At 53.2% G+C, this 27,791-nt stretch overlaps 1 protein-coding gene across 1 annotated transcript; it reads left to right on the top strand.

Annotated features, from left to right (window-relative positions):
- Window positions 1–233: 233 nt before the first annotated feature.
- Narf (nuclear prelamin A recognition factor) lies at window positions 234–26,599 on the top strand. The gene is made up of 11 exons (XM_076870042.2): window positions 234–353; window positions 1,795–1,875; window positions 5,494–5,637; window positions 7,906–8,038; window positions 10,253–10,387; window positions 13,564–13,682; window positions 14,988–15,114; window positions 16,723–16,786; window positions 17,559–17,696; window positions 17,913–18,070; window positions 19,602–26,599. Exons 1-11 carry the CDS (start codon window positions 327–329, stop codon window positions 19,832–19,834), a joined length of 1,359 nt encoding a protein of 452 aa, XP_076726157.1. The 5' UTR covers window positions 234–326; the 3' UTR covers window positions 19,835–26,599.
- Window positions 26,600–27,791: the final 1,192 nt, after the last annotated feature.

Below are 27,791 nucleotides of genomic sequence, written 5' to 3'. Positions count from 1 at the left end.
AGGGCCGTGGAGGATCGGAAGGGGCGACTAAGCCCCTTTCTACACTCTGATTGGCTCTATGAAAGGGCCCGCCCCTTTCTGCCTCTCTGATTGGCCTAGGCCCCGCAATAGGTGTGGGGGGCCGAACCGTCCTCCTCAAGCTCCTAATTGGCCGAGGGGTGTGGCTCTCTCTGTTTCGGTGCTCTCATTGGCCGCACGCAGCCCTTAGGGGTGTGGCCTTGCCAGAGCAAAGACAACAAAGGGCTGCGGGTGGCAGGCGGAGGTGTCTGTGTCGATCGGTGCTACGTTTTGCCTAGGCTCCCAGCCTCTCTCCTGTCAAGCTCCAGATGAAGTGTGAGCACTGCACGCGGAAGGTGGGCGCCGCACCCGGCGTGGTCAAAGCTGGGGTCGGAGGTCCGGGACAGATCTGGGATGTGGGCGGGGTCTGAGGGTCGCGAATTGATGTCGAGCTGGAGGTCGGAGGTCAAGGCCCGGCAGTGTCCCGTTCGCCGGGTGCGGCTTGCTGACACCTGTCAGCTCTGGTAGTCCGCGGGTCGCTGGTGGTGGTCGCTGCGGGCGAGCGCATCGCGAGTCTGGCGGTGGTGGCTGAACTGGGGCCAGTGCTGGCGCTGGGGCTCTCAGTCCTTGTGCCAGTCGCGGTTCTGCCCGAGAGCAGTTTGCAGTAATCACAAATGCTACCACTGGCTCATAAACTTTTAAACTCGCGTGCTTTAAACAGTTCAGAAGTGGGGAGAGGGGCTGAGGTCGTGACTCAGTGGTGGAGCACTTGCCTAGCGCATGTGAGGCACTGGGTTCGGTCCTCAGCACCACATAAAAATCACTTAAAAATAGATATTTTTTTAAAAAAAAAGTGGAGAGGGAAACAAGGGCGGGCGCTCCTCTCTGCTCTGTAATTTGACAGTGGCCCTCTACCCTTGCATCCCCTGTAACAACCATGCAGTGCGTGTGCAGGGGTTTTTGTTTTCTTTTTTCTTTTTTTAAATAAATCAGATTTTTTTGATAATTTTATTTTATTTATTTATTTTTTATGTGGTGCTGAGGATCAAACCCAGGGCCTCACACATGCAAGGCGAGCACTCTACCTCTGAGCCATAACCCCAGCCCCGTTGTTTGCTTAAAAATTATATCACATCATAAATACTAGGTATAACTTTCTTTTTAATGCTTTATGGGAGACATTCTCTCACAGAATTGAGAGAGGTTCTTTTTAATGGTTACATCACATCCTAAGTGCATCTGTTCCAGGTAAGGCAGCCTGGAAGGCCACCTCATTTGTAGTGCCTAGTTACTGCAGACAGTGTTGTTGAAGGACTGAGTGTGTGTGTGTGTGTGTGTGTGTGTGTCATCCTGAAGAACAGTTGCTTTTCTTCTCTAAAAAAGATTTCTGGAGGGCTGGGGATGTGGCTCAAGTGGTAGCGTGCTCGCCTGGCATGCGTGCGGCCCGGGTTCGATTCTCAGCACCATGTACAAACAAAGATGTTGTGTCCGCCGATAACTAAAAAATAAATATAAATAAATAAAATATTAAAAAAAATTACAAAAAGATTTCTGGACATGAAGTTAGTTGGTCAGGTATGTGTGTTTTTTTGTTTTTTTTTAATGGAGAGAATCAGGTTAAAAGTTGTTCTTTAACAATATTCTTGGGCTGGGGTTGTAGCACAGTGGTAGAGCACTTGCCTAGCAGGTGTGAGGCACTGGGTTCAATTCTCAGACCACATATAAATAAATAAAGGTCTACTGACAATTAAAAAAATTTTAAAAAATATATATTCTTTTGCGTTTTTTTTTTTTAAGGAATGTAGTAAAAAAACAAAAACAGATGACCAAGAGAATGTGTCAGTTGATGCACCAAATCCAGCCCGGGAGAATGGAGAAGTAAGTATAGACTTTTTAGTTTTGTATCAGCCTAAAGTAAGTGGCTGGTGCTGTTTTTCTCTGTTTGAGGTTCATGTCACCATGCACATCATTGCTCTAAGAAAGACTGAAGTAAAGTTGAAGGTGCTAACAGCCTTGTGCAGGAAAGTCTCTCTTTCTACACAGCTTATCTTCTCAAACATACCAAGCCAAAACACTGCACTAGGAACAAAGAAATAGTGCTCTGATATTTAAATCTCAACTCTTTTTTAATGGAAATTTCCATTAAAATGAGAATTGAGCTGTGGGCACTGAAGTTAAGGTAGGAGGATCTCAAGTTTTAGAACAGCCTCAGCAACTTAGGGAGAACCTTGTCTCAAAATAAAAAGGCCTGGGGGATATAGGTCAGTGGTAAAGTGCCTCTGGGTTAAATCCCCAATGCATACCCCAAGTAAATAAATAAATAAAATGGAGTGGGGATGTGATTTGGTGGTAGAGCACTCCTGGGTTCAATCCCCAGGATCCTCCCCCACAAAAATTTTTTTTTTAAAAAAACAATAGTTGAGGGCTGGGGATGTGGCTCAAGCAGTAGCGCGCTCGCCTGGCATGCGTGCGGCCCGGGTTCGATCCTTAGCACCACATACAAAGAAAGATGTTGTGTCCGCCGAAAACTAAAAAATAAATATTAAAAATTAAAAACAAAAAACCAATAGTTGAGATAGACATTTTAGGTAACCCAAATTTCATGATGATTATATAGATTTAATTTTTACATGGTTTCTTTTCTAATTTAGTTCTTATTTTTTAATTCTCTTTAGTCATGTTTATTTGATACACCCCCTGAGCTGGGCTCTTTTTCTCCCCTTCAGTACTGGGATTGAATCCACTTTTACTCTATCACTAAGCTACATCCCCACCTCTTTTTTTTTTTTTTTTTGAGACAAGGTCTCAAAATTTTCTGGGCTGGCCTCAAACTTGTGATCTTCCTGCCTCAGCCTCCCAAGTTTGAGGATTATAGGCAAGTGCCATCTACCCAGTCTGAGATGAGCTTTATATGTGTCATTTCATGCTCAGAATGAGCATTTCAAGTAAGTCCTACCAATGTTCCCGGGTCACAGGGAAGGACATGATGCCGGTAGATTAAGGTCATGTCTTTTATAGGAAAATACTGGAATCAGTGGGCATGGTGGTGCACACCTATAATCCCAGCTACTCTGGAGGCTGGGGCTGGAGTATCACAAATTCAGGGGCAGCCTCTGCAACTTAGCAAAACCCTATCTCTAAAAAAGGAATGGGGATGCAATTCAGTGACATAAAGTTCCCCTCAATTCAATCCCAAATACTGCAAAAAAAAAAAAAGAAAAGAAAAGAAAAACCAGAATACTGGAGCCTATTTTGTAAGTGGAGAACTGGCAACATGGGAAGAGCAGGTGGAGGATCTTTCTTGTCAGGTTCACTAGTTCTGATGTGCTGTGGGTCTGATGGTCATTAATTCGGTTCGCCTGTGTGCTGGTGTTATGCAGTGGGGGCTAGGCATAGGGAGCAGCCGGCTGGAAACAGGCAGTGAGCGCCTGGAGCCTTGGGCCAGTTGGGGCCAGAGCTCCGGAGCAGCCAGGCCTGGGGCCTTCTCCCAGGCCTGCCCTTTGGTTGCATCACCCTGCACAAAACCTAACCCCGTGAGGCCCCGTTCTTTATCTAGTTGTGGCGAGTTGGGTTACTGGCTTCCCAGGGCTCCGGTGAGGGTGAGATAACACATGTGCCTACCAGCTCAGCAATGGGCACACTGCTAGGATGAGAGGAGCTGGTAAGAATGTTGGGGGTATGAACAGGAGAGATCTGAGCAGGGGCAGGGGCCCCCCTTGTCCAGGTTGATGGCGTGAAGAAGCCACTGGGGTTCTTCAAGTAAGGGGGAAGTCTCAGGTTGTTTTTAGGGCAGGTAATAGATGCAGCAGCCACAGTAAATGATGGAAGCCACGTAGGCAGCTTTGCAGGCCTGAGTGAGCCATGCAAGGGGGCAGAGGAACCAGAGGACCCCAATCTAGGCTTGGGAGTGGGTGCATGCTGGAGGTGAAGTTGCAGCATTGTCAGTCATGAGATAAGTGGAAGAGGGTTCTTGCAATTCCACAGCTACAGAAGGAGGGGGCAGGAGGAAGGAAGGTGAGGGGTGGACCCTGAAGCTTGCAGGGTTCTGTTTTGTGATCAGGGTGGTGATGGGCATCTCCTTGGATGACCTGTGGGCATCTCAGTGAGAACTCAGTGCTCTCCACAGGATCAGGTAGGTGCCAGACTCTTGCTGTGAGTCGCAGGCTCCATCTGGTACCTTGTTAAAATACCAGTTCCTGATTCCATTTGACCTCCTGGATCTGCATCTGCAAGAGCAAAACCCCAGGATGAGCAGGCTGCACAGGGACACTTGGCCACCACCTGAGCTCCCTTAGAGGGTGTGCCGTCAAAGGAGGGGTGGAGCACCGAAGCCTGTCAAATCATGTTTTAAAGAAAAAACTTCATAGGACTGGGGCTATAGCTCAGCAGTAGAGCGCTTGCCTAGCATGTGGGAAGCACTGGGTTCCATACTAAGCACCACATGAAAATAAATAAAATAAAGACATTCTGTCCATCTACAACAGCAAAAAAAATAATAATAATAAAATAAAAATGGATAGATGCCCTCCAGAGCTTTTATTACTGACTAAAATGATTCTGTTGGCTCAGCCTTTTCATATATTCACCCACCAAATATTTACTGAGCACCTTCTGTATGCAGTAGAGGTGCGGGGAACAGAAGGATCATGACAAAGCTACACCTTCACAAAGCTCACCGAGGTGGGATGAACGTTAATGCTTGTAGTTGGTGCAAAGAAAACAGGTGTGGGAACACCCTCTCTGTGAGGGGAACTTGTCAGGTGAGCCTGTAGTTCTCCAGGAGCACTTGCATAGGGACAGAGGACAGCCAGGGTCAGCGTGGCAGGGACCAGGGCAAAGGAGGGCTGATGTGGCCTTCCATGTGAGGGTCTATTGTTGGGGGCTCCAAGCAGAGTGAAGACATGCTTTATGTTCTAACAGATCTCTCTGGAGGCTGCAGAGGGCCAGGGGGAGGTATGGAGGCCAGTCAGGAAGGAGAGGACAAAGGGGTCGCATGGGTTGAAGTTCTGTCTACACTCTCTGCATCCAGGTGAGCAGTCACTCTGCAGGTGAGGACGGGGCAGGTCTGCACACCAGCAGCCCAGTCTAGGATGGTATGAGGACCCAGAGACCCAGAACTAGCAGTGGGTTGTGCAAATTATGAGCCTGGAGATAAGCTAGGGCACCCATGGGAGCCATGGGACAGGTGAGCTCAGGATGCATGGAGCGGGGGAGCCAGCAGGGAAGCCAGTGGCTGGGACACAGGTGCTGCAGAGGAAGGGTATGGGGGAAGGACCCACTTGGCCAGCTCACAGCACATAGGAGTATCATCTTCTTTCCACATATGACAGTGCGGGGGTTGGTTCCATCTGTGACTGGCATTGCAGGCTTGCTGCCAATTACTGGCCTTGCCCTGCCATTGTCTCCCTGCTAGTGTGAGTTCTGGATATTGTGTTTATGCCATTACCCTCCCTAAAGAAGCACATGCTAACGCAAAACTGACGCTTTCCTTCACAGAAGGGAGAGTTCCATAGGTTAGCTGATGCCAAGATATTTCTGAGTGATTGCCTGGCGTGCGACAGTTGCTTGACTGCAGAGGAAGGAGCCCAGCTGTCTCAGCAGAGCACCAAGGAATTCTTCCGCGTTCTGAACCTTAATAAGGTATGATGTTCAGAGCGCATGCTGTCACTGTGCCTGCGGAGCTGACCTGGGGGTGGTGGGTCAAGGGGGAGGTGAAGTCTGTTCTCCGTGTACGTAGAACCCTTTGCTGGGACATCGATGCACGTCTCTGCCTTTCCTGGTGTCATGAAGTTCCTGTTCCCTGCCGTAGTCTGCCTTGCCCTAAGCCCTTCCATGGGGAATACAACCCCTGCCCAGACTCCTCTGCCGACTCTGGGAGAGTGGCTGGCAGCACACATTCATCTCCTGGTTGGAAGGGCGGCCACAGCCTGGTGAGGTCCAGCAGACAGGTCTGAGTTTCAGAGATAGGCTTGGGTGCTAATGGTCTTGTGGGACTTGGGCAGGCTGGGACTCCAGGGACGGGTGATGGATCCCAAATCCTCCTTCAGCATGTCCCCTGGACCTCCTGTACAGAACTACCAGGTGCCACTATCTTTCAACAAGGGGAATAAAAGGGAAAGAGAAATGAGGTGTGGTGGGGTTGTTGGGGTCTTGATTTACAGCACCCAGAGAGTTGGCATAACCTGTCACAGAGGTGTGTGTGTGTCCCACCTTGCCCAGGTATCCTGCCCTGACCCCCATGACAGAGTAGGGTGGGTCTTTTCTCTGATGTAGTCAGTAGTCAGTGTGCTTAAGAGCCTTGAAAATCTTTGGGTTTTTGTTTACTTTTGAGGGGTTCTAGGGATGGAATCCTGGGCCTTTCGAGTGGAAGGCAAGTGATCTGCCACAGAGTGCCCCACCCAGAATGCTGGCTCACGTGAGTGCTCATGCCGGGCAGCACCAGGGTACCTCAGGTGCTCAGCCTCACACTCTGGCGTTTTCCTGGACAAGTCATCCACCCTTTTAGGTTCCAGTTTTGGGTGGAAATACACTCTCTGTTGTCAGCATCAGCTGCGCCCTGTGTCCCCTTCCTGGTGTGCAGTCTCCCAGGGGTCCAAGGCAAGCTGCTGGCGCCCAGCTGGGGTGTTCTGAATAGCACCGCCATGCTGCCCACCACACTCTGTAAGCTGATTCCACCTGCTCAGCCTCATCCTGTCAGGGAACAGAGTGACCTTAGCCATTCCGTGGCGCTGAACTAGAGTCGGGGATGCCTGCGTTCTCTCCTGGCACGCTCCACAGAACGGTTAGACTTCTAATTCTGTGGCATCTGTAGTTTTTGCAAATGCCCTTACAAGTGCCTGTATCCCTGGTACTCCCACACATGATGCAGAGGGGTAACTGTGGTGTCAAGGGTGCAGTTCACCCTGAGGAGTAGAAGGTGTCCCTGTTTTTTCCTGATTATTCAGCTGGAGATATTTGGTATGTTTATTGGCAAGTCACAGTTATATTGCTTGTTTATATTCTATTATACTTCAAAACTGCATCCAGCTGCTGTGACAAATCCTGACACTGGGGTTCCGCTGATGGAGAAGTCCAGAGGCGAGCTAGTTCCAGGTGCCTTGGGGCTGTGTGAAGCGAGTGGCGGCTGCCTCTGCTGTGCTTGGTGTGCGGCCAGCACTCACACTTGGTGACACGCTGCAGACGCTTCCAGGGCTGTTGCAGGCTGGGCTCAGTCTGAGGGGTCTGGTGGTTCCCCAGGATTTCCCTGAACTGCTTATGCCAATCTGTTTCTTACTATTTTAATTTGCATTTTGAAGAAAGCCATTCTTACTAAGGAATGCACATATATAGTTAGTTTACTTATATTTGGTGCCAGGGTTTGAATCCAGGGGCACTTAACCACTAAGCCCCAGCCCCAGCTTATTTTAACTTTTATTTTGGGACAGTATCTCAATGAGTTGCTTAGGGTCTTACTAAGTTGCTGAGGCTGGCCTTGAGTTTGTGATCCTTCTGCCTCAGCTTCCCGAGTCACTGGGATTATTGGTGTGGCCACAAAGCCCAGCTAGTCAAAATTTTCTAGAATAGTTTGTAAGGGATAATGTGTCAGTTCTCGCCAGAGTTAAAATTTTTAGTGGCTAAAGTGTGCCACTGAATGACCTAGCCTGATGCTTTCTAGGAGACTGACCTTTGGACAGTCATTTAAGTCTATATACATTTTCATTGTTACCTGGTGACTTCTGTGACTTAAGGGCCAGTATTGTGACGTGTCCTGTTTCAGTCCTGATGCCCTTCTCCGAGGCATGCTTGCCAGCGCTTGTCTAGTTCACAGTCTTTTCATGGAACATGTGTTGCATTCTGTTTGTGCTGAGTCTTTCCTGAAGGTGTCTAGCTTGCCCTTCATGGAGGTGACACCACTCTGTTCTCTTGTAGAGATGCGATACCTCAAAGCACAGAGTGCTGGTAGTGTCTGTGTGTCCTCAGTCTTTGCCTTATTTTGCTGCTAAATTCAACCTCAGTGTCACTGATGCATCCAGAAGACTCTGTGGCTTCCTCAAAAGTCTTGGTGAGTCACCTTTGGTAATACTGAGATTTAAAACTGAGGTCATGAAGGCCCCTTCCAGGAGCACCTCACGGAGTGTACAGCGACCCTGCCCTGTATGTCAAGAGGCTGGAGGCCGGCCTCGCCTCCACTGATGGCAGGCGGTGCTTCTTAACCCCTGGTCTGCAGGAAGGGCTGATCCCTCTGGAGCTAGACGCGAGTGCCTGCTGGCACTGTGGACAGGGGTGTATGGGAGGCCCCCACCCTCGCCAGCAGCCTCCATGCCGCCCCAGCTCATGGAAGGCGTTTGGATGGAGAAGCATCTGAAATGATGAGTGCCCCATTTCCCAAGAAAGGAGTATGCAGGTGTTCTTTTTTTCTTAGTTGCAGATGGACACAGTACCTTTATTGTATTTACTTATGTGGTGCTGAGGATCGAACCCAGTGCCTCAGACATGCTAGGCTGGCTCTCTACCACTGAGCTACAATCCCACCCCTAGGCAGGTATTCTTTATGTGAGGAGTGATAAGTGGTAATTTAAGTATATAATCAAGGGGCTGGGGATGTGGCTCAAGCAGTAGCATGCTCGCCTGGCATGCGTATGGCCCGGGTTCGATCCTCAGCACCACATACCAACAAAGATGTTGCATCTGCCAAAAGCTAAAATGAATATTAAAAAAAAAAAAAACCCTCTCTCTCTCTCTCTCTCTCTCTCTCTCTCTCTCTCTCTCTCTCTCTCTGTCTCTCTATCTTAAAAAAAAAAAAAAAGAATATAATCAAGCCAGCTCAGGGGCCATGCTTGCAATCCCAGCTCCTCTGGACGCTGAGGCAGGAGGGTCACAAGTTCAAGGCCAACCTGGACAACTTAGCCAGCCCATCTCAAAATGAAAGATAATAAAGAGACTGGGGGTGTAAATTTTAAAAAGTGAAAGGTAGCTGGGCATGGTGGCACATGCCTGTAATCCCAGTGGCTTCAGAGGCTGAGCAGGAGGAAAAATGTAAGTTCAAAGTCAGCCTCAGCAACACCAAGATACTAAGCAACTCAGCAAGACCCTGACTCTAAATAAAATACAAAATAGGGCTGGGGATGTGACTCAGTGGTTGAGTGCCCCTGAGTTTAATTTCCAATACCAGAAAAAAAAAAATTAGAAGGGACTGGGAATGTAGCTCATGGTAAAGCAGCCCTCAGTACCAAAAAAGAGAGTACAGTCAAGATGGAAAATGCCAAAAGGGAACTAAGACTGCTGAGACTTGGAGCTGCTCCTGGCATGCCACAGGGCTCCCGAGTGGTCTGTTTGCCCGGTCCTTGCATGGTGGTGTCACAGGGCCCTTGAGCATCCTCTGGGCATGGCAGCCAGCGGGCGGGCAGAGAGGACAGACAGGGCTTTGTCACGAGACCCCTGGGACAGCATCTGCAGGCAGGCCTGAGGGCTGAGCAGCAGCCCATTCCTCCTTGGTGTTCTTGGTGATGGTGGTTTCTCCTGGCAGGTGATTTAGGGCCTAAGAGCTGCAGCCGAGACCCAGCAGCTACGTGTGAACTCATCCAGGTGCTCCTATACACGGCCAGTCCCCGGGAGCTCAGGCTGGCCTTGCCTACCAGACGAAACAAGAGCAGAGCAGTCGGTGCTCTGGAGTGTGGTGTGGAGGCTTGTCAGCGTGTAATTGTTAGATCTTCACAAAGAACTGGTTTCTTCTAAAGTAAAAATTTGAATTTCATAATATTTATGTATTTTTGGGGTACTGGGGATTGAACTCAGGGGCCTTCAACCACTAAGCCACATCCCCAGCCCAATTTTTATATTTTATTAGACATAGGGTCTCACTGAGTTTCTTAGTGCCGCACCATTGCTGAGGCTGGCTTTGAACTCAAGATCTTCCTGCCTCAGCTTCCGGAGCTGCTGGGATTACAGGCATGAGCCACTGTGCCTGGCCAGACTGAAATTTTAATGTGCCACTGAGTTAGAAGAGAATGCTTTACATATCTTATGATGTCCCATTGGCTTACACATGGAGTGCTGTAAGATAGTTCTGCTAACATAGACGTACAGAAAGGGAGACGCAGGAGACAGAGTGTATGTGTTGTATAGTAAAAGTGATGTATGCTTATTAAAAAAAAAAAAATTAAAATCCTCGGTCCTGAACTGGCCCTTAGTTAGAGACGAGCCAAGACTTGTGGCCCTTGTGGCTCAGGCAGACCCTGGTCCCCATGGGTGGAGACAGCGCCCCTCTCTCCTACAGGGGTGCACTACGTGTTTGACACCTCGATAGCTGCGGACCTGAGCATCCTGGAGAGCCAGAAAGAGTTTGTGCGTCGGTTCCATCAGCACAATGAGGAACAGCGTGCGCTGCCCATGCTGACCTCTGCCTGCCCAGGTCAGTCCCTGGGCTGGGGTGGGCGTGGGCACTCGGCAGGTGGGTGGGTGGTGAATTTGGCATGCGTCCCTCGAGGCCTCGCAGAGTGGGGGTGTCCAGCCCAGTGCTGTCTACGTGAGCAACGTTTATCAGCTGGGTAGTTCAGAGGTAGTTCAGGGAGAGCCTGTGGCTGTGCTATGATTTTGACTTTTGTTCTGCACTGGGGATTGAACCCAGGGCCTCACATGCGCAAGGCAAGTGCTCATGTAGTGAGTGACATCCCAGCCCTTAATTTCTTTTTTTTTTTTTTTTCTTTTTTTAAAGAGAGAGAGAGAGAGAGAGAGAGAGAGAGAGATACATCTTTGTTTGTATGTGGTGCTGAGGATCAAACCCAGGCCGCCCGCATGCCAGGCGAGCGCGCTACCGCTTGAACCACATCCCCAGCCCTCCTTAATTTATTTTCATTTATACATTTGTAAGATTTGTGGGGCAAGCATACTGTGTTTTAATAAAAATCAATTATATTCTTAAAATTATTTCAGATAATCTAATTATCAAACAATTACAGATGACATGACAAACATTTATCTTTTCCCAGCTTTAAAGGAAATCGTAGGATAACACAGTTCCTGACACTGATACTCAGGTTCTGTTGAGGAGCACTTTCAGCTATTGTTCCATTAATTGAGCGTGGAGTCAACACCTAGGTACTGTCTTGGCCCACTCCCTGCTATAGTCACTGATGCTGGGGCTCAGGAGCAGGCCCTGCATGGGGAGATCTTGCCCTATCAGGTAGGAGGAGAGGGGCAGCTCCAAGTCCAGGGCCCCCTCCAGGCACCAGGTGGACACAGTTCACCTGTCTTGATACCCCATGGTGGGTTGGCTTCAGCCTGAGTTTTGATGGGGACATGCAAACCATGGCAGGTGACATTTATCACAGTTTTTCAATTCTGGACAAAATGAGCATTTTCTCCTCCCCTTTTAAATTTTCATCATTAGCAGGGATGAAACCCTGGTAGGAGCAGTGGCCAGCGACCTTCAGGCGAACGTGCTCCACGTTCATGGGTCTGCCAGCATGGCAGCCTGCTGTCTACCTGGGCGTGGGCAGTGCCATTTCAGAAGTGGCCAAGTGTGGGGCCTAGCTGGCCTCTCGTTGTGCGGGGTCTTCCGGCAGCGGGCACCCTCAGGGCTGTGATTTGGTAAAGCAGGTGGGGATGGCCTGGAGTTTGCTCAGAGTGTGGAGGGGCTTCTGCCTCTGCTAAAGCTGGGAAGAGGAAGTCCCCCACCCAGGAAGCTGCACTGGAGATTCAGCAGCTGACCACCCATAAACCTGAGGTGCTCTACCTCCTCGGTGTGTGGGTCAGTTCTACCCTAATCAGAGGAGGAGACACCGGGATGGCCCTTGGTTCCTGTCAGCAGGGCAGACAGCTTCGTGCTCTTTGCCAGCCCCAAGCCAACAGGTGCCTCTTGATTCCTTCTGTGGAGGCCTGGGGAAGAGCCTGGGGTGACTCCTGGAAAAGCTCCTGATAGGTGCAGAGGCCAGCAGGCCCCCTGCGTCCTCAGCTGGCAGTGCTGGATGAGGCGCCAGGCTCTCCTCAAGCAGTGTCCTTGAGCCCTTTCTCTGCTTGTGTCACCTGCTGCAGACCAATCCTTGGCTACCCATCTTAGCTTGAGGTTTGCTGTGTTTAATGTATCGGACTGTTGACTTCCTAGTCTGGATTCTGGAGTGCTCTTCCTGGTTAATGACGGTTTTTCTCATGTGTCAGAACTGTAACCATCATGGCTAAGGTTTACAGCACCTCCACAGTCCAAGGAGATGATTTGGTGTGCTCTGCTTCAAAACCAGAACTTTTCTGTGATTGTTGCCGACAGGAAGGCTGAAGCAACGCCAAGATTGCTGGCTTTGCTTCTCCCTAGAATTGGGCCTTGGCTGGCCGAGGGCTGTTCCCAAAATGTTTCCTGACTTAAGTCCCCAGTGGCTAGACCCCCAGGTGTGGAGACTCAGGGCCATAGGTGACGGGTGGGACCCACAGCTTTGCCCTCATGGTGATGGGCAGGGCCTCCATCCGTGGCAGGTGCTCAGCAGCAGTGCTTCACACATGGGGGTGCCTCTGAGGGTCTGCTGCTCCTAACAGCCTGTCTCCCCTGCTACCTCTCGCGTGGTGGTCAGGAAACCCCTCTGGGGGCCCGGCCTCCTGGGGCTTTGCTGGGTCCTGTTTGGTGTCTGAGGCCTGTAAAGCTTGGCCCAGCAACACGAGCGCAGGAGTGCTGAGAGCTTGCGTCCTGGGCATGTGCCTCGCGCTGGGGTCCAGGGGTGGCCCTCGGGCCTGCCAAACACTGCCCTGCAGGGGGTTCTTTTTCAGGACAACTGTTGTATGCACCTGTCGTGGATTGGAGGGCGTCGAGGCTGTGTCGTGGGGGCACCTGAGGTTTGAGTTTGATGGCTCTCACTCGCCCTTGGCAGGCCTGCCCAGGGGCCTGCCCTTCTCTGTATGGGGGCAGTGGATGTCCTGGGCTTCAGTGCCCTCCAGCAGTGCCCATGTTCTTGTGTGCATACTGGGTACGTGTCCATGGGGTTGGGCCCTCTTGCCAGGATGCACCCAGTGTTGGGGGAGCAAGCCTTGGCTCCTGCAGGCAGAACTGTAGGCCGTGTGTTCAGCTGACCTCCCTGGCCTGTGCCCACTCCTGGAGACCACCACAGCAGCCACGGTCCACGGGGTGGTAGAAGTTCATTGAACTGAAGAAGAAATGATCACAGTGCCTGCTTTGCTATTGATGATTCATTCAGGGGCTTAAGTTTCTTGTTTTGTCGATTTAAACAGTGGACAGTCTTTGGGCTTATTTCCAGCAGGGTCAGTACAGAGTGCTGGGCTTCTCCCACCTGTATGTGGCCACTTGCCTCATGTGCAAGAACTCCACGCCTGGCACGGCAAACCTCACAGGCTTGGTCCAGTGACTGTTCTGAGTTGCTCCTCAGAGCGTCTCCTTCTCACTCCTGGGGGGCCTGCTGCCCCCGCTCTGCCTTCTCCTGACTATTGCTCTCAGTTTGAGGCCCACAGGGTACTTCCCACTTCGCAGCACCCTTAAACCTTGAGGACTCCCAGCCCACTGCCTGAGCTGTGGAGGGCAGATCGTGGTGGGCAGTCTGTATGAACCCTGACGAGGCTGCAGCTGACCTTGTGGATTCTCCTCCCCAGGCTGGGTCCGATACGCTGAGCGGGTGCTGGGACACCCTGTTACTCCCCACCTGTGTGCTGCCAAGTCCCCTCAGCAGGTCATGGGCTCCTTGGTGAAGGATTATTTTGCCAAACAGCAGGTAAGCTGATCCTTTCAGAGGGCAGCGTATTGGTTGGGAGGTGACCCTTATGTCCAGGTGAACTCCTGGGAGCTGTGGCTTCTGGTGAGGATCCCGTGTCACCCTTTCTGCCAATGTCCACCTCTGCCTCTCTCTTGTTCTAATCTCTTCCTTTCTTCTTATTCTTTTCTCCTGGACCCATTTGGCCCTAATAGAAACACTTTAGGTGATGCCTCCTTACTTCTGGGCCAGGCTCACCATGGAGGCCTGGTGGGGATTGTGCCTGGAGGCTGAGGACCACTGTCACTCAGGAAACCAGCCTCCTTTCTGCCCTGGCTTCCCCTCAGACCATGGGTGCCATGTGACTCCTTGTGAGATTCAGCCATGGGCTTGACCTTGTTCCCCATGAGGCAGCACGAGTCCCAGCCTGGGGCTCCTTCACCCCTGCCTCCCCTGGTGTCTGGAGGCCAGCCATGGATCACTGTGCTGCGTGCCACCGCTCCTGCACTGTTGTCCTCCTTGGGGGCACCGTCCCACCGGGTGTCATGGCAACTGAAGAGGACAATAACAGGGTCTTCCAGACCCTGGAAGCCAGCTGTGAAAAGCCACTCTCCTGGCAGCCTTGTGGTTTCAGCCACAGGGGACCTTTGCTTCATAAGGTCACCATAGTTGACAGGTGTCAGGGTGAGAGTTGCAGAGGCACAAAACAGCACACCCTGGGCCATTCTGCCTTGCCCTTGCCCTGCCCCTGTTTGTCTCCCCTGCTGCCAGCCCTGCCCTCCCCTGGCTGGATCCCAAAGCTGTGGATCCCTTGCAGGTCCTGCTGGGGAACCGGCCTGCAGCCACCTCTCCCCTAACCCCTGGTCGGGCTGTGATCAAGGCAGGCTTCCTCTCAGGCTCCGCCCCTGCCTGCAGCAGGGCCTTTGAACCCGGCCTCATCAGCATTACCCCAGTTCTGGTCCAGCCTTGGGTACCTGCTCCTCACACCAAGGCCCCGGGGGACAGCCTGAGGAGGCTGCAGTAAGCCAGGCGGAGCACACGCCTGTTCTTCCTGGCCTGCCCTGTGTGCACAGTGCTGGAGGCAGGCTCTGCCCTCCTGGTTCTGGAGGGCCGCTCCCTGGGCTCCTAGGCCTGCAGGTTCTCTATGTGAACCAGCTCCTTTCAGGTGAGGCAGCAGAGGTACAGGTGCAGTGCTGGAGCAGACCAGGAGGGGGTGAGAGCGAACTAGAGCCAGGGGTCAGACCCAGAGCCAGCACCCCCGGTGCCACGTCTGGGGGCAGTGAGTAGCTCCCGCCGGCCCTCAGCATGAGGCACTCTCTTCCACAGAACCTGGCCCCAGAGAAGATCTTCCACGTAGTTGTGGCCCCCTGCTACGACAAGAAGCTGGAGGCTCTGCGAGAGGGGCTCTCTGCTGCGCACGGTGCCCAGGGTGCTGACTGTGTGCTGACATCAGGTGAGAGGCGGGCAGGGCTGTGCCTGGACACTGGCTGGCTCTTTGATTGGCCAGTGCTGAGGGCCCTTGGGTTTAGAAGGGAGAGCTGGTGCTGGTACAACCTTGCTTCCTCCATGTCCCCAGTACGCAAGTCTCTAGGAGAACCCCTGGGGCAGTGTGGCTGTGGCCTGTGTCACCTGCTGCCCTTTAGGGAGTCCTGCCTGACCACAGGAGGCCTGCTAAGTCTGCCCTAGGCACAGTGGAGCTCTCACAGAGAAAACAGCAGGGCCCTGCCCAGGGGTCCTGCCTGCCCACTAGCGCAGGGGTGCTGCTGCACACACCAGCAGAGCAGGCAGGTTCTCCGCCTGGGGATAGGAATTATCTCCCAAACCAGTGGACTGCTAGGCCTGCAGGTTCTCTCTGTGAACCAGCTCCTTTCCTTCTTTCCCGGGCGGAAGAAGCCCGCTGAGGCCACTGGGGAAGCTAGAAGAAGGCTGGAATCCCAGGCTGGAAACTGATCTCCAGGTGTGAGGCCAGTTGTGGTCAGGCAGAGTGGCAGGCTCTTAGGAAAAACTTGGAGTGTAGGTAGGTATTCCCCTCTTGGCATGGCCAGGAAGTCTAGCAAGCCAATCCCTACAGGAAGGTCTCCACCTTTGGGGTGCACCCTGTGGAAGTGACGTGGCAGAAGGGACTCAGGGTCACTGTGGTGCTGTCCTCTACTTCCTTAGCAAATGGCCAGTGGCCATGTGCTCATGCTGGAAAGGTACAGCTGCACAGAGAGCCACATCAAGCAGTTTTTATTTTGGTGCTGGGATGGAACCCTGGCCTCAAGCATGAAGGCAGGCACTCCACCACTAAGCTCTCAGCCCTGCTGGTGTGTATGTGTGTCTACAGACAGGGGGTTGAACCTGGGATGTGCTAGCACTGAGCTACATCCCCAGTCCTTTTGATTTTCTTCCTTTCTTTCTTTCACTTTCTTACTTGCAGGGACCTGTTAAGTTGTCTAGGCTGGCCTTGAACTTGTGGTCCTCCTGCCTCAGCCTCCGAGTACAGCTGGGTTTACAGCACTGCACGCAGCTGCTCCACATTTGCGGTCTTCATGCTGCATACTGTGGCAGCCATTTAAGGGGCTCTATTTCCACCAGACACCTCATGAGGAAGTAACATAGAGTGGGGTGTGGTGGCACACACCTATAATCCCAGCAACTCAGAAGACTGAGGCGAGAGGATTGCAAGTTTGAGGCCAGCCTCACTAACTTAGTGAGGCCCTATCTCAAAATAAAAATAGAAACGGGGCTGGGGGTGTGGCTTGGTGGTAAAGCACTCCTTGCTCAATCCCCCTGCACCAAAAAGACAAGAGTGAGTGAGCTGGTTTGAGGTACCTCAGTGCCTGCTGGCTGTGCGCAGAAGCATGCCACCTGGAGATGACTTGGAGCCACCCCTAAGCCCTCGGTGCCAAGGCTTAGGGAGGCTCAGACCCTGGCCTGTTGTTTGTGTTTTTCCCCGAGTCTGCTGCTGCTCTGTGCTGAGGGGTCCAGGGTCACTAGTCCAGACTCCCCCAAAGGAGGAACAGCACAAGGGCCTGGACCCTCTGTCCTTATGGTTCTCAGGCTTCTCGTTTGTCTGCAGGTGAAGTTGCTCAGATAATGGAGCAAAGTGACCTTTCTGTGAAAGATGCTGCAGTGGATACCCTGTAAGTGGCTTGGAGGGGGTCTCTGGGCAGGGCCACCTGCAAACTCTCAAGCCGCCCCTGCTAGCCCCAGGCTTTACTGCTGTGTGACTAGAGCGCCTGAACCCTGAGATGGGGCTGCCCATGGCCCTATCACAACCCACAGCCATCCTCCTGGCTTGAACTGGAGTGGTCAGGACTCTGGGCTGCCAGGGTTGGCTTCTGTGTGTGATGGGCACACCAAGCCCTCAAGGAAGGGGGCGGGCTAGATGCAGGGCGGCAAGACCTACCTCTGCACTGCTGCTTCTGCTCCTCAGGGCCATTGGAGCCAAGGACACAGCAGCTGGTCTCCACCTGGTGGCCCTCTTCCCAGCTGTTGTCTGTTATGGGAGATGGGACTGAGGCTCATGGAATTTCAACCTGAGTGCCAGGCAGGGTCTGCACCTAGGCCGGGGTTGACCCAGCGTTCTCGCTGTGGCTCAGCACAGGCCGATGTGCTCTTGTGTCACTTGGTGCTTGGTCCTCGTCCCTCCTGTTGCTCATGCAACTGGAGAAGGAAGTGAATGAATGGCCCAGCAACAAGCACAGCCCTCCTGCAGCTTCAGACCAGGCGCAGGAGGAGACTTTGTGCCAACTACTAGCACTCCTTAAGAATGTGACTCCCCAAATCTAAGTTTCCAGAGGCTGTGGTTGGTTTCAGTGGCGCCCTTCGGCCTGGGACCCTGGGGTTCGGGTCGGCTTGCACTGTGGCTTCCCGTCATCATTAAGGAGGACTTCTCTCCCTCTGTCTGGTGAGGTTTGGAGACATGAAGGAGGCCACAGTGAGGCGCCACGAGGGAGCCGGCTCCGACGGGCACCTGGCCCACGTCTTCAGACACGCGGCTAAGGAGCTGTTCAACGAGCACGTGGAGGAGATCACCTACCGCGCCCTGAGGTGCGGGCGGGCTGTCTGCAGCAGGCCTCCTGCGGGCAGCAGGGCAGTTGGGCACAGCATGGGTGGCGTGGGAGAGGCTTTGCCAGTCCACCAAAAGGCCTTTTGTGTGTTGACCCAAACTTCGTCTGGCTGACATTCCCAACTTAGATTGGAAAAGGACCCTCAAGTCACAGAAAGACAATTCTGCAGTCAAAATCCATGTCATTTGTTTTATAGAAACAAAGACTTCCAGGAGGTCACCCTGGAAAAGGACGGGGAGGTTCTGTTACGCTTCGCTGCTGCTTACGGCTTTAGGAATATCCAGAACATGATCCTAAAGCTCAAGAAGGGCAAGTTCCCGTACCACTTCGTGGAGGTCCTCGCATGTCCCAGAGGTGAGCTGCGGAGCAGAGCCCGCCCAGGCGGCCCCCCAGACTCCAGCCCCTCAGCTCTGTGCTTGCCCCGTGATGGCCTTGGCTGTGCTCGCTCTCTCGTCCTCACTCCCTGTCATTAGGGAAGCTGGTCACGTGGCATACCCAAACCTGTGCTCCCAAGGACTCTGGAACCCGAGGCAGGAGGAGCTCAAGTTCAGGGCCAGCCTGGACAGCTTGGCCGTCTCAACATAAAATAAGAAGGGCTGGGTGTGCGCCTCAGTGGTGCAGTACCCCTGGGTTCAGTCCCCGGTACCAGGGGGAAAGGAGTGGGCAGTTACACATGGCCTTCAGAGCTCCCTTGGGGAGGTGTGTGTACCAGGTCAGAGCAGCTCACGTGGTGGCCTGTGTACTGCCAGGCTGTGGGGCAGAGGCTTCCCGGAGCTGAGGAGAGCCGTATCTGAGGGCTCATGAGAGCCCTGTGTTTGAGGAGCTTCCTGACGTGCAGAGGGGTAACACAGGTGATGACAGGGTCCCAGGGAGGGGACAGAGCAGACCAGAGCCAGATGGACAGGGGTCCCTGATGCAGGTGTGGCTGTCAGGAGGACACAGAGCCCCTGGCCCATGAGGGCCCACCTGCTCTGCTGACTTGGGAACTAGGGATGTCTGTGTCCCCAGGGTGAAGTAACATGGGTGCATGAGAACAGGGTTCCTAGAGAGACCCAGGGTGAGCCGACGAGGACTACAGACGTTCCGTGACCCGGAGGAGCCAGGAGGGACACCAGCTCGAGCTAGGGGAGGGTGGAGGTTAGAGAGTTGGTGTTGGGGGTCAGGTGCAGAGCTCACAAAGCTTGCCAGGGGCAGGAGTGGGGACAGGTGGCCAGTGAGGCAGGGCCTTTGGGAGGTGTGTCCTGTGCTCCATGGAGGTCCAAGTGTGCAGATGGTGGAGACCACAAGTTGGGCTGCCTGCTGCCCTGGCTTCATGGAGAGTGAGGTTTAGCCCTGTGGAAGTTTGCTTCTGGTTTGCTGTGCTGGAGGTGGTGCTGGGGATGGGCCCAGGGCCTTGTGCATGTGAGGCAAGTGCTCTACCATAGAGCTGCACCCTGGCCACTACTGGTTCTTTTTTTTGTGGGGGGGGTGGGAAGGGAGTACCAGGGATTGAGTACTTAGCCTCTGAGCCACATCTCCAGCCCTATTTGTATTATATTTAGAGACAGGATGTCACTTTTGCTTAGTGCCTCAATGTTGCTGAGGCTGGCTTTGAACTTACAATCCTCCTGTTTCAGCCTCCTGAGCTGCTGGCATTACAAGCATGAGCCACCACGCCTGGCTCACTGCTGGTTCATTAAGTGAATTTTGCTACTATTGATGAAGACATTGTGTACAGGCTAGAGAGTAAGCAGCACTGATAACAGGAGCCAGGTGCTTGTGCAGACAGTGTGTGGGTGTGCAGCTGCTCCGCCCCCTGTCCTCGCCTGCCCCAGACTGTCTCCCAGTGTCTCCCAGAGACTGACTTTCCCACAGGAAGCAGCAGTTGCCTGTGTGTGCCTTTCAGGGTGCTTGAGTGGCAGAGGCCAAGCGCAGACTGAGGACGGGCACTCAGACAAGACCCTGCTGCGGCAGATGGAGAGCATCTACGCTGACATCCCTGTGCAACCTCCAGAGACCAGTGCACACCTGCAGGAGCTGTACCAAGCGTGGCTGGGCTCCCCTGGTGCTCAGGAAGTGCTGCACGCCACACACCCGAGCCCAGTGCGCTGCTTGGGCAGCCTGGACATTAGGTGGTGAAAGAAGCTGGGGCAGCCCCTCCACAGGAGGGTTGCTCTGCACTGGAGGGTGGGTCTCCAAGAAACAGCTTGCTGAGCCTGGCTGGCTGTGAGAGTCCTCTGCCGTCCGACACAGCGTGGGGGGAGGCTGTGTCCTTTTATCCTAAGGTTGTATGAAAAATCCAAAGAGCGAGAACCAAGATGGTGCACTGTCTTTTAGGGTTAAAAAAATCTAAGAGGTGTCCTGTGAAGAGTCAAGGCCAGGTATGCAGTCTGCACTCCTTGGCGATGGCAGCTGCAGAAGTGGCAGCAGCAGGCCACTGGGGCAGGCTGCACAGTCCCAGCCTCCTGGCCTGGTTTGGCTCCTGCTTTCGCTCAGAGACATTTCTAAGAATGACCTAGAGTTCTGGCACCAGTGGGCCATGTTCCTGGGCCACCAAAGTGCAGCACCACCACCCTGCTGGGACCACACGTAGTCAGCTGGGGGCCTGCGCACTGGCCCCTCAGCCCGGCCTGACCTTGTGCATTCAGTCTGAATTGGACTTGCTGCAGGGGGAGAGGCCTGATGAGGGTGACTGTCTTCAGGAGCAGAGTTGGGGGGTGGGAGGGAGGACATGGGAGCATCCCCAAAACATGAGAACCATCACAGGGCCAGGGGGTGAGCCCAAGGCCCACCCAGCCCTGCAGCAGGTGGGACAGCGAAGCCCTCTGCTTGTTGATGGTCCCTTTCAGCCCTGGCTGAACTGCCTCGTGAGCTCGCCCCAAGGACAAGGAGAAAGCAGTGTCTCCAAATGGGACTGCTCTCAGAATCCCCAGTGCTGCGCTGGGCTCACCCTGGAGGTGCAGGTGCTGAGGCCCACAGGTGGCCTTATGCAGCACTGAGTTTCCTTAACGTGCGTGACGCTTCCACACGTTAGGCTGCCTTCATCCTGTGTTGTGTTGTGCTGTGTGCCTGTCTAGGTGGGTGACTGACACATGTTAACTGTATATTTTTTGCTTTCAATCTCTATACAGTCGAGTGTCCCTCCCCTGAAGTAACTGATGTGGAATAAACAGTTGAAAAGGGCCTGAGTGTGGAGCCCCACTTGGCTGGGCTGCAGCATGGGTCCCCTCCCTTGCCACACCTGAGCCGGGGCAGCCTCCTGGTGCAGGTTCAGTGGGGAGTCCTGCCTCCCTCCAGAAGGAGGATGAGCAGGGACCTGCCTAGTACCATCACAGTGCAGCCAGCAGCTGCCACGGAGGGACTGGCCTCTCAGATGGGGGCCTTTCTGGGGATGATGGAGGGTCGTGGCTCTGTGCATTTTTAAAAGCCTGTTTTCAGAGAGGGATTACATGGTTCCCCCAAGAACTCCCAGAAGTGAGTCACCTGGGGAACAATTTAAGCCTGCACTGGATCTCTGTGTAACAGACAGTGGGATTTGGATAGCATCTCTGGCACATCCCAACTTCTCCATCAAACTTAAGTTTGACTGGGAGGGTCAAAGGGAACAGCTGCCTCTAGTTTCATGATTTTCATCTTTACTCATTTCTTGTGCTGGTTGCTGGAACCCAGGGCCTGGCACACGCTGAGCACCTGCTGTACTTCTGGGCCACAACCCCCAGTCCTTAAGGAGCAGTTCTGTGGGTGAGGTTAAGGACAGCTGTGGGGTGGCCAGTTCCCGGCGCAGAGCCACGGCCTGGCAGTATCCTGAGGCCAGAGAGGTAAGGGACCCTCGGAGAGGGAGCAGATGCTTTCCCTCGCAGGGTCCCAGGTGAGGCTTGTGTGGGAGGTTCTGGGCCAGCGGGCAGAAGGTGGCAGGTGGGCCAGAGATGGCCACCTGCAGAAGCAGACGGACCCCGAAGACGTGGGGCTGGGGCAGTGGTGTGGTTGTTGGTGCCAGGCAGCCAAGGACCCGCACCGCGCACTCAGCCACTCAGCGGGGTCTCCTAGGCTGGTGGGGTCTCCTAGGCTTGCGGCTCCACCTTCGCGTCTGCACATAGGTGAGTTAGCGACACCATTTATTTGTTAGTGTATTTATTTATTTTTTTTAGAGCTTGGGATTGAACCCAGGGATGTTCTACCACTGAGCTACACCTCCAGCCCTTTTGATTTTTTTATTTTGAAACACAGGCTCAGGTGGGTCTCAAACTTGTGACCTTCCTGCCTCTGCCTCCAGAGTCTCTGGGATTACAGGTATGTGTCAGGGCTGAGCTAATGATATTGTCCTAATTTATAAAGAGAATAGAAAAATGATTCATTCTTTAGCAGGATTGATAAAAATTTATTTTGGTATTGATTAATTTAGAGAGGATTCCATCGGGATGGAATGCCACTCATTGGGAAAGTTTGGAACCTGCCAGAGGCCCCAAGCCCCACGTTCATCCCGAGTCCCCAGAGAGAAGCAAAGGAGAGTGTTCTCCAGTGTGGATCTGAAACGGGGGTCGCACTCAGGGCTCACGGGTGCTGCTGGGATAGGTGTTCTGAGAGGTTCCTGGTGAGGGAAAGGCTGGCGGGGCTGGGCTGGTTCTGTGGAATGCTGCTTCCAGAGACCTGGCCCGCCAGCATGCTCCGGGATAGCCCCCGCCTGGTCTGGATGTCTGGTGTTGGCAGGGTGTCCCCAGGCTGCTGCACACAGCAACTCCAGGCCTGTTCTCCATCTGCACCTTCCTGGGGCTAGTGGGCAGGCAGGACCCCCATGGGGCAACCTCTGCTGATGATAGCCAGACCAGACGTGCTGCCCACACGCCCTCCAGTGTGTCCAGCCCCACTCCAGCACTGCCCCAGGAGGATCAGACCTTCCTAGGCAGCCTGCCTTGGCCACCCAGCCCTGTCATGTAGGCCAGCACCAGCCTCCACTTGCCCTCTGCAGAGTGAGAGGTGACCACCGACTTCACAGGGGCTGGGGGAGTGGAGAGTGAGTGAAGTGCGTGGCCAGGTGCCAGGCCCCACATGAGGTTAGAAAGGGTGGCCAGGGGCTGCCGGCTTCCCCGCAGGAGCCGTGAGTCCTAAGTGCTCTTGTAGACTTGGCACAGCCATGGGACATCAGGGCCTGGCCCATGCTCCGGCGGGAGAAGGGCCTCCACTCTCACATCTCCAGCTGCCCCCACAAAGCCCCCTGCCCAGACTTGGCATCTTTCTTTGATCCTGAGCACGTGACTGAGAGCCCTTGCTGTCCTGCCTACCATATGCCCATGGAGAGATGACAGGCATCATCAGTCCTTGCAGAAACAATGCCATCTGGCGCCCTACCACAGCCTCACTGGAGTGGCTGCAAGGGACAGGGCTGCAGCTGCCAGTCATGGACTGGGGGACCCAACGAACACATGTTGGCCTGAGGGGCAGACTCAAGAGATGGGAAGAGTGGGGCACCCGTGAGCATGAGAGGCTGCAGGGTGCCCTGGGTGTGCACAGGCCCTCTGTATTCACAGCTGAATTCCAGTCTGTCCCCTTCCAGGCATGGGTGTGTTTTTCAAGAATTGAGGGACACCAGCTTTACCCATGGAGCTTCAGAAGGGCAGCCTAGTGGATGAGATGCAGGTGGACCTGGAAGTTCAGTCTGACCAGAGGTGAGTCACTATGTGACTACAGAAGGTCATCTTGGCCCTCGGATCCTGTTTGGAGAACACCCATTGGGACACGCAGACTGCCCTCCTGGCTGCAGGAGGGCTGGCCTTCACTACAGCGTGCCTCCTGGGGCCAAAGGCTCCTGGGGAGCTGTGCGGAGAGCCCTCCTGCACCCTATCAGACCAGGCCTGGCCTTGAACTAACTTGGGATCAGAGGCTGCTCCACTGTACCCAGCCAGAGAAGTGGTTTTCATGGAGTAGCCCTCAGAATCCCACTCACTTTTTTTTTATTATTTTATTTTTAGTTGTAGAGGGACACAATACCTTTATTTATTTTTGCTGAGGGTTGAACCCAGTGCCTACACATGCTAAGCAAGTGCTCTACCACTGAGCCATGACCCTAGTCCCATTGATTTTTTTGGGGGGGTGAGGGTGCTGCCAGGGATTGAACTCTGGGGACTCTGCCACTGAGCCACATCCCCAGTCCTATTTTTTATTTTATTTAGAGACAGGGTCTCACTGAGTTTCTTAGCGCCTTGCCATGGCTAAGGCTGGCTTTGAACTCGTGACCCCCCTGCCTCAGCCTCTGGAGCCACTGGGATTATAGGCGTGTGCCACACTGTGCCTGGCTCCACATTCACTTTTTGTTGTTGTTGTTGTTTTTAGTTGTAGTTGGACACAATACCTTTATCATGCCAGGCAAACGTGCTACCGCTTGAGCCACTTCCCCAGCCCAAAAGATGTGCACTTTAAATTTTGCTAGATTACTATTATCTCACTGAGGCAACTCAAAACACTTTCCACAGAATTCCTGCAGGGAAGCACAAAGAGGTGTGTATGTCAGGACCAGTCCCAGTTGCCTTGGGAGGTGGTCCAGCACCCCGTCCCCAGGCTGCTGTGTGACAGAACTGGTCTCTTCACCCACTGGTCTAAGTTCTGCTTTGGCCTGTGTTGTCGAGACTCCAGTCTGTCCCCAAGACACCACATGATTGTGGATGCACAGGCTGTACACAGCTGCTCCTTCTGTGGCCAGGGAGCAAGGAAGGCAGAGAGGAGGAGCCTGGGTTCCACAGTCCCCCAAGGGAACACCCCCGATGACCAACCCCAAGGCCTCACACTAAGTCCACCTCCTAAAGGCCCCAGGACATCTGAGTAGCAAGCCTTCAGCACATGGGCCTTGGGGGGCACTTAAGACCCAACCACAGCACCCAGGGCACTTCAGTTGGTTGTTAGAAATGAGTTACCATGCACACTTTTTTTTTTAAACTCTTTTTTTGGGGACACACAATATATTTATTTATTTTTATGTGGTGCTGAGGATTGAACCCAGTGCCTCGTGCGTGCAAGGCAAGCTCTCTACTGCTGAGCCACAAACCCATGTCCAGCATTTTTTTGGTACTTGGGATTGAACTCAGGGGCACTGAGCCACATCCCCAGCACTATTTTGTATTTTATTAGAGACAGGGTCTCACTGAGTTGCTTAGCGCCTGCTGTTGCTGAGGCTGTCTTTGAACTCAACGATCCCCCTGTCTCAGTGTTCCAAACTGCTGGGATTACAGGCATGTGCCACTGTACCGGCTCAGCCATTTCTTTTCTCTTCTTTCTTTCTTTCTTTTTTTTTTTTTTTAGAGAGAGAGGGAGAGAGAATTTTAGTATTTATTTATTTTTTTTAGTTTTCGGTGGACACAACATCTTTGTTTGTATGTGGTGGTGAAGATCGAACCCGGGCCGCACGCATGCCAGGCGAGCACGCTACCGCTTGAGCCACATCCCAAGTCCCATCTTTTCTTTTTTTTTTAATGTTTATTTTTTAGGTGAACACATATCTTTATTATTTATTTTTATGTGGTGCTGAGGATCGAACCCAGCACCCCGCGCATGCCAGGTGAGCGTGCTACCGCTTGAACCACATCCCCAACTCTCAGCCATTTCTTTTCTCTTGATAAATAATAAGTGGGATGGCTGGATCATGCAGTGGGTGTGTGTGTGATGTTATGTAAGAAAGCACTCAATTGCCCAGTGTAATGGCCAAAGCCCGTCATCCCAGCAGCTGGAGAGGCTGAGGCAGGAGGATGGCAAACTCAAGACCAGTCTTGGCAAATAAGTGAGGACCTGTCTGAAAATAGAAAATGGGAAGGGCTGTGGATGTGGCTCAGTGGTAAAGCGCCCCAGTGTTAAAGCACTGGCCAAAAAGAAAAGAAAAAAAACATGCCATTCCTACATTCCTGTCTCCACCAACCACGTTAGTAGCACCAGTCTAACTAACTCTAGCCACCACTGGGTGTTGATCACGGCACAGGGTTAATCTGCATTTGCTGTCAGTTTATAGGTCTAGCTGGTGTTTCCCTCATGATTCATGATATTCTACATTGTCTCGAGTATACACTGGATGTTCATGTATCATCTCTTTTGAAGTAGTTGTGCAAATCTCCGTATGTTTGAAAACTGGCTTGTCTTTTCATTATGGAGTTATAGCTGTTCTTTTAGTTAAATTAATAAATATGGTACTGAGTGTGGAACTCCAGAGTGCTTTAGCTGTGAGCTACATCCCCACACTGGGCCTTGCTAAGTTGCTGAGGCTGGACTCTAACTTGTGATCCTCCCTTCTCAGCCTCCCGAATTGCTGCAATTACAGCCATGTGCCACTGCACTTGACAAGAGTGTAACTTTCTTCATACTCTATCATAGTTGTTGTTTCATGGTTGACACCTGGTTCTGAGGTCTCATTCCCCTGTATGTCTTGCCCATCTCTTGGCTCCATCACTTCTCACAAAGGCTGCTCTTTGTGCTGGGCACTGTGGGTCCCCCAGCCAGGCTCTAAGCACTCAAGGACTCTGCTTTCTCCTGCACCTGCGTCCAGAACACTGCGGGCTCACGGCTCACGGTTTCCACATGAACAGACACACCCTTCGGAAACCAGGCCTGGTGTGTCTCTTCTGCCCGCCCCCCTTGATGGCAAATAGCTGCTGCCTACTGCAAGCATCTCCTGGAACATGGCCACATATCCTGCTCAGTGGCCTGTCCATTCCCAGCTGTGCTGGCGTACAGTGGATACTCACCAAGCACTTGAATGGCTGGAAGGCCAGGCAAGCCGCCTTCCCTCTCTGGAGTCCTTTCTGACCATCCAAGTGCCACGTACCAGTGCTTTCTCCTCCAGACAGTCTACTGCCCAGGCTAGAGCTCCCCTGGGTTCCTTCCCCACTGCTGCACAACAACAAAGCAGAGCCCAGAGCTGCCACCAGGCCCAGGCATAGACACAGGCAGCACTGGAAAGTGGGAGCCCAGGGTGCCAACCACCACCAGGGTGCCAGCAGCCACTGGGCCCTCTCTTGCCTGCTCCTGGGCTCTTGCCTTTGCCTGTTTCTCATTTCTCTATCTCAGCACTGCACACAAAATAAAGGAAAAATTCCCCAAATAAATGAATGCATATTCAGTGAAACTATTCTCAGTGTCTAGCGTGTCCAGCTTATGGTTCAGAGGATGGAATCCTTAGGAATTTGTACTCATAACTACATAAGCATACGTGACAAACAAGATATGCAAATGTCACGTTCAGAGGGACACATTAATCTTCATTTCCTCCAACATGAGTGGACTCAGAATGAATAACACGCACAAAATGACCCTATGGCCTCCTGACTGGGGCCTGTGTCAAGCAGCTCTCCCCAGAACTTCCTGCCCCGTTAAATCCAGCTCCTCTCATCCTTCCCTCACACTGAACTCCTCTAATACTTAAATTGGTCTGTTCCTCTATTGTTCTTCACTAACAATCGGCTGCAAGGCGGGGGCCACCATGGCGTGGCCACAGTACCTCCCAAGCAGCGGCAGCATCCCACCCTCAGATTATTGTGAGGGTAGGTGCAGCCTAAGCTCTCTCCTAGAACTGCTCTAGCTACCCTAACAAGCATCCTCTAGTAGCTTCCGGTCCCGACCTAAAGCATCCCACAAGTGGTCAGGCAAAGGGGCAGGGATGGCTAGTGTTTTGGCAAGGAGTGGGGGTGGTCAGCGTCTGGGGCCCCCTCCCCCTGCGGGGTCAGTATCCCGGGGCCCAGTTGCAGACTGGCAGGTGTCAGGTCCTCTGGCAGGGGTGGGGGTGGCGTGTCCAGGGCCCACGCCCTCTTGTGGTCAATGTTCAGGGCCCCACTTGTAGAGGGCGGGGTGGCCGGTGCCGCAGGGCACCGCGTGGCCTCCTGCTCGCGGTCGCCGGCGTTAGGAGGCATCGAGACGCCTGCGGCTTTTGTTTTGATGGGAGGACTTTCACGGGTTAGGAGGCGCCAGCCCGCTGACGGCCTCCGATTCGGGGGACCCTAACCGCCTGGTGGTGGTGAGCACACTGTGCCCGGGGGCGTCGGCGGGCGGCAGCTGACCCCGCAGCTCGGTTCCGCGCCGAGATCGCGGGGGCCGGGGTCGTGTGGACCGGCGGGCGCCGTCTCCG

This window comes from Callospermophilus lateralis, chromosome 11, assembly GCF_048772815.1.
Source record: "Callospermophilus lateralis isolate mCalLat2 chromosome 11, mCalLat2.hap1, whole genome shotgun sequence".
NCBI lineage: Eukaryota > Metazoa > Chordata > Mammalia > Rodentia > Sciuridae > Callospermophilus > Callospermophilus lateralis.
Note: the sequence above shows the minus strand (reverse complement) of the source record. Positions and strands in the feature narration are given on the sequence as shown.

What these genes read in the sequence shown, in the direction of transcription:
- Narf (XM_076870042.2), top strand. Translation starts at nt 327, where the DNA reads ATGAAGTGTGAGCACTGCACGCGGAAG. An exon ending in GTGAGCACTGCACGCGGAAG is followed by an intron (nt 354 to 1,794) that starts GTGGGCGCCGCA and finishes TTTTTTTTTAAG; the next exon opens with GAATGTAGTAAAAAAACAAA. An exon ending in CAGCCCGGGAGAATGGAGAA is followed by an intron (nt 1,876 to 5,493) that starts GTAAGTATAGAC and finishes TTTCCTTCACAG; the next exon opens with AAGGGAGAGTTCCATAGGTT.